This window comes from Anarhichas minor, unplaced genomic scaffold (assembly GCF_050575085.1).
Source record: "Anarhichas minor isolate MPS153535 unplaced genomic scaffold, ASM5057508v1 ptg000041l, whole genome shotgun sequence".
Lineage (NCBI taxonomy): Eukaryota > Metazoa > Chordata > Actinopteri > Perciformes > Anarhichadidae > Anarhichas > Anarhichas minor.
In genome coordinates this window covers 3325523-3331926 of record NW_027466487.1, presented here as the reverse complement: position 1 = coordinate 3331926, position 6404 = coordinate 3325523, and the positions used below count along the sequence as shown (strand labels likewise).

At 43.8% G+C, this 6404-nt stretch overlaps 1 protein-coding gene across 1 annotated transcript; it reads left to right on the top strand.

Moving 5' to 3' along the window:
- Nucleotides 1-218: 218 nt before the first annotated feature.
- LOC142969450 (transcriptional repressor scratch 1-like) lies at nt 219-5484 on the top strand. The gene is made up of 2 exons (XM_076109343.1): nt 219-330; nt 4757-5484. Exons 1-2 carry the CDS (start codon nt 219-221, stop codon nt 5482-5484), a joined length of 840 nt encoding a protein of 279 aa, XP_075965458.1.
- Nucleotides 5485-6404: the final 920 nt, after the last annotated feature.

The following is a 6404-nucleotide window of genomic DNA, read 5'->3' as shown; positions in this document are numbered from 1 at the left end:
GACTAAAGCAGGGAGACAGAAAACAGAAAAGAAATAATAACTAAGCCGTGGTTGAGCGTGAAACTATTTTACCGGATCAACTCGCAGCCCGACAATCTTCCTCCGATCCGCCCGTCTTGCTGGTGTGTTACGGGCGAATCAGCACGCTGGCCAGGCCGTCGGAAAACGGCTGTGTTTGTGAGTGTGTGTTGTTGTGTTTGTGAGAGTGTCGCACCACCATGCCAAGGTCTTTCCTGGTGAAAAAGGTGAAACTAGATGATTTCGCCGGAGCGGATTTGGGGAACGTCTACCGACACAGGACAGACCTCAGCCTGCGGCTGCATGACAAAGGTAGGTCATGCTGCCTACACAGCGAGCACTAACAGTAACAGGTGTCTCAAAAACAAGTGCGTCTGATGGAGGAGGAGGAGGAGGAGGGCAGGTAGGGAGGGAGTCTAACAATGCTGTTTCCAAAAATAAGGCTTCAGCTGTGTCACTAAGAGGTGAAATTAGCTGCCGTGTCCTGGAGGGATTCTCTGTGATCGATCCCAGTCGTCGATACGGAGCTGCAACTCTTAGTCAAATATTTAAAATATGCGTAGCCTATTTCAGCTGTGCATGAAGTGTTGCGCCTGTTCTTATACGATCCTGTAACAGTTAGTGTAGCCTTTCCATTTCGAAACGCATTACAGTGTTGTTGCTACAGGGTGATGTGTGGGTACTTCAGGCAGATAAGTAGCCTATAATCATTGATTACAGAACAACGGCAGACAGCTCAGAGTTATCACATAGTTATTACCTCTGTGATGGATAATAAAAGCGTCAAAGCCCCGCACCTACCAAGTCCACTACCACACAAGTAATTCTACATGACTTCAGAGAATTATGACATGAGATGGGCACGGAAACACTGAAGGGCTGCCAATATCAACAAGCACTACACCCCTGCTCTGTGATAGCACCCACGGTATTTACTGAGTATTTAAGCCAAAGCAGGCTTGATTTAAGCGTTCGGGGGGGGGGGGGGGGGGGGGGGGGCGGGTGTAGGAGTTGAGTTGCCACTGGAGCAGAAAGGTCACTTGAGAATCAACTAAATCCAGCGTGTCCCATGTATCATTGATTTTGGCTCACAGTCAACTGGGACGTTTCCCCCTACGCAGGCTAAGTAAGGTTAAAAGAGATAAAGACGGTCAGTGTTTATTAATATCTGGTGCATTTTCAAAAGGCAAAGCTCAGTCGCAGTCAAAGTGGTGTCCTTCTCTGCACCTGCTGCACGCTCAGTGTGACGACACATGAAACCTACTTTATCGTTTCCTGTGGGTTTGGTGTAGATGTTTTACACAGAAAATAAACTGACAAAACATAGTGACGCTTTATATTTGATAACAGTTTATATCATTTAAAAACATTATAATATTATTCACCAACCGCCTCCAGGTGCAGCACAAATAAGCAGCAGTCTAGTTCTCCTTTATGTAACACTGCTGTGGCCACAAACATCACCACCAGTGGCCCAGTCCAGTGTTTTCTTGATATCTTTTTGCATACAAAATGATCCTCATCACAGGCCCTCGCTCTGCATGGGGTTTTGGGTGTGCTCCGTGTTCAGGTATGGCTGTTCTATTTTTGCAGTGTTGGCAGATTTTGTGCAAGATGACATCCCGCAGGGACTAAAGATTATTTATTTGAATAAATGCTTTGAATGCCTACAATAGTTCAAGTCTACATTGTCGCACCAAAAGTAGAATTGACGTTGCTGACGCCTTTCCTCACTTCACTGGTGAACTGTTGAACATGGGTAACAGATTATGAATGGACGTCACATTTCTATTCAAGGGCATTCGTTATTTTTGGACTAACTTGAAAAAAAATAAAAAACAAAGCACTGCTCTCAAATCATTTTCTGTTCACTAAGACTCAGAGATTCAGTGTTTCAATCTGAGCAAATTCGTCGTCCAAGACACCAGGCCTTGTTTGGTATTTTTATGCTTAGTTACTGCGTTGGTTCCTCTCTTATGACGACATTTTAAAGTCACTCTTTAGGCCTAACGAAGCAGGGCCCCGTTGCAGTTATGTGATTCATTGTTCAGTGCTGCCTCTTTGCTGCTGAAGCTGTGAACTTCCCCACACATTGTAACTGTGTCACATTTTACACACAAAAAAAACAAACAAAACAGAGATGCCTTTGCCATGCAAATGCAGCCACTGTATTGCTTCCACCCCAATGTCATTGACACGTTGTTGCACATCAACATGTGCATTCTCGCCTGCATTTCACTGCTCGTATAGAACAAAAAAAAAAAAAGCTGTCAGTGGTGTATTTATAACGTCGAGGTTAACAAGCCCTGCTTGGCTTGACACGCGATCTGCCACCTCAGCAGCAGCGTGCAACGCTGCCTGTCCCAGCCACCTTTTGTCTCCATCCCCAACATCTGATGGCAACAGCTTAATGCAGCGTCTACATACAGTACTGCACAGAGCACTACCCACAACACCACATTAGGAGCAACTCTCTGCTTGAACGAACAGGCTTTCGGAATAATTTATATCCCACCCGTGTTCTGTGCGTTGTGTGTGATGGGACTGTGCATTCAGATGGGACGCCGTGGGAGATATGTGGTAGCTCTTATCGTAAGCAGACAGATATGTGGTGTCACATAGCTGGTGTCACATAGCTGCTTCTGCATCTTACCCAAAAATCCTCTGAGAGACTGGATTCATAATAACAACATTAATTTCTTAAAGGAGAAAAAAGTAACTATTTTCTTGCAACAATACATCTTTTGAAGATGCATATGATGAACCATAGACGTCTGTCCTTTCTTATGTCCAACTACATATTTACACTACATATTTAACTAACACATGACCTCAACATTGATGTCTAGAATAGCTTCTTTTTCCTGACTTTTGGTCGATGTGAATTCTTGACATGTTGCATGATGGGTATAGGCATTGGGGATGTGTTAGGTGTGTATATGAGATTTGTTTAATAAAATCGTCTATGTTGTGGATGCATGAAGTGTCACAGGTTGTGTTTAGGGATGCCTGTTCGGGAACAGGTTCATCTGCACTGTAGCTATTAACAAATGAACTGTGTTTACCAAACATGTACCGTCACACTAATGATAGTTTCGAAGACAGTCAGCCAAAATGCATGTTTCAGTCAAATATGTTGAATGATCAAACAAAACAAGAACCGTGAAGGAGCAGAAAACAACATGTGTGTAATGACCCGACTGCCAGGGAGGGAATCAAATCTAAAGCTATTTTATAATGCGAGTACATATGCTAGTTTATTTAGAAATATGTACACATTCTTCACATATTCATGATGCCTGTGAAAAATATATGTTAAATGCGAAAGAAGAGCATTTTTACTGGTTCGTCAAGAGGGAGTAGTCCTCTAACCAGCCCATACATGTCTTTACTGTTTTAGAATGAGTTTCAGCGACTGTACTTTGCCCAAAAGGCTTGTCATGCAACTGTTAAACCCCTTGATCTATAAAAAAAAAAGCCACTGTACTGCTGCCTGCACTGACTGAGCCTGTTCAGCAGCCTTGCTGTCACTGTGCCATCGACCTGCAGCGCACTGGATCTGTCCGTGGTGCTGATGCTCATTTTCAGAGCCTAAATCAGCTTTCTCAAGTTCAGGGTCAGCCTGTGTGCATTTATCTTCCTCAGAGGAAGTGTTTAAACTGCAACCTTTGAGAACTGAGAGGAAGTATATTGCTGGATTATCTCAGGACTCCTACTGCAGGCTTTTTTTTTTTTTTGCACCACTACTGGCCACAGGTGTGAGATGTTCTGTGTTACAATACGCCAATTTAGACTTTCACATATGTCTAAAGTTGTTACGATTAGTTACATCTGCTACTGCTGCTTTACTCGTTGTGAGTTGAGAATCTTCCCATACTTCGTATGCAGGGTTAAATGCATCAAATTGGACTTGGCCATAGTTGCTGCAGTATTACTCCAGGGCAGGTACATGCTGAAGGACTGTGCCTACCACAGTATTCTGTGTACTTTTACACCTGACAGGCAGCAGCTTATTTAAGTTTTCATCGGTACATTTAGAGTGAGAAGAGGACCAAAACACGAGATGATCGGGTTTAGATGTCCTGGAAGTACATGTAAAGTTACTGACCTGGGATTAGATCTCACTGGAACCTTGTGTTTCTCCTATTGCATTGCCATCTTTACTTTTCTGCTCTTTCAGTTTGAAGAAAAAAAATGCATCCTGTTTTGCAACACGTACAAAATTGTACTGCCTGTCATGTCAGCGTTTGTGCTCATCCATAGCACTTAGTGAACGGCTTAATGGTGTCTCTACAACATACAGTAACATGTTAGAAACAAGTGACTGGTTGAATGAGCAACCTGTTTGGATTATACATGTAAACCCATCATCTCTATGTTGTGATTCATAATAAATGCACTCAAATGGGATGCAGAAGAAGAACCCATACAGCTGCGTGAGGCGAGCTGTATGTCACTAATGGTGTAGCTGTTCACATCGCTGAGTAAGCACTTTTTCAATTCCACCAATTCAGACTGTGTGATAGTGTCAGTATACCAAATCTCTACATTACTGTCTCTGTGAAGAAGGATAAGCTTGAGAAAAGAAAATCTACCACCTATCAAGATATTTCACGGCTACATTCGGGACAAATACTTTAATCTGGATGTGAATGACTTTGATTCGCATGTCTCTGTGTAAAACCACTTTTATATTAACTTCCATGACCTAACACTCTTTTCTTTTTCCCCTTGTCAGCTGGATACATCAGTGACTACATCAGCCCTGTTGTGTACGATGGCGAGAGCGACGGTGGGATCAAAGTGCCCTCCCCAGACCCCCTTTACGATGGTATCCACAGTGACTACGGGGCCCCTGACTCGGAGTCCCCCGACAGTCCTGGCTCAGAAATCACCGACGGCTACATCAACGGAGATGCTGCGGTGAGTGAGGGTTACTCAGTCGATGCCTTCTTCATCACCGATGGCCGCTCGAGGAGGAAAGCGATCAGCAGTCCCAGGGCCATCCAGAGGCACACCTGCAACGAGTGCGGCAAAACCTACGCCACGTCTTCCAACCTGAGCCGGCACAAGCAGACGCACCGCTCTCTGGACAGCAAGCTGGCAAAGAAATGTCCGACCTGCGGTAAGGTGTACGTGTCCATGCCCGCCATGGCCATGCACCTGCTCACTCACAACCTCAAGCACAAGTGTGACGTGTGTGCGAAAGCGTTCAGTCGACCCTGGCTTTTACAGGGCCACATGCGCTCTCACACCGGCGAGAAGCCGTTCGGCTGCGCCCACTGCGGGAAGGCCTTCGCCGACCGCTCCAACCTGCGCGCTCACATGCAGACCCACTCGGCCTTCAAGCACTTCAAGTGTAAACGCTGCGACAAGACCTTCGCGCTCAAGAGTTACCTGAACAAGCACTACGAGTCTGCCTGTTTCAAAGGCCCCTTCTCTCCTCTCGGCCCCCTAGATGCATGACCCCCTGCATAGATAAAACAACAGACAGAACTGCAGACATACATTACCATTCTCCTTACAGACTGAACTGCAGTCACAAACAATCTATTTTTGGTCAGAATGTGACCTTGCTCTCCCTCCTCCCCCTCTCTTCCTCCACCCCCACCTTGCTTTCCCTCGGAGCCTGTTCATGATGATGACAATAGCACAATTTTTCTCCTTGAGATTTGCCCACTTAAGGATTTAACTGATGTACGCATGCACTTCCTCAAAAAACTCACCACCTCCTCCTTCTCCGTCTGTTCTGGATGGAGAGAATAATACTCACACGGCTTCCTTCTGGCATTTAGAGACAGTACGGCGTCATATATTTTGGGACACTCATGATGATGATGAGGATGACGACACAGACAATAGTAAGCCTATATAGCTACTGGGTTCCTCCCAGCACTGAAAGAGTTGTTTTCTTTTCATTTTGTTTTGTAAGGGAATCATAGTAATAATTATAGTAATAATGATGATAATAATAATGTTCTGCTGCACCAAGTGACCATATTCTCTCCACTACTGAGGTACAAATACTATTTATTTATTTACTTATTTTAGCATTTGTTTTCCTTTTTTTATCTGTTGTATATTTATACTTGATTTTATAATTATGAAATGATAGCATTAACTTATTTGTTGCACTTTCATTTCTGTATACGTATGTAGGATACTTGCCAACCTCTTTCTATCAGTACAGGCCAAAGCATATGTCACTTTTTTTTTCTACTATTTTTCCTATTAAGTTGTTTACCTTTTTTTTTTTTCTTATTAACGTTATTGCATGCAAAAAAAAAGAAAAAGAAATCTATGCCAACATCATACAATCTTATGATTTTTGCCAAATTCCTATAGATAGAACCTGAGGGCAATATTTTTCTCTTGGAGCCGCCGTA

Coding starts and splice junctions, on each gene's coding strand:
- LOC142969450 (XM_076109343.1), top strand. CDS start 219: ATGCCAAGGTCTTTCCTGGTGAAAAAGGTGAAACTAGATGATTTCGCC. Junction 331..4,756: donor CCTGCGGCTGCATGACAAAG/GTAGGTCATGCT, acceptor TCCCCTTGTCAG/CTGGATACATCAGTGACTAC.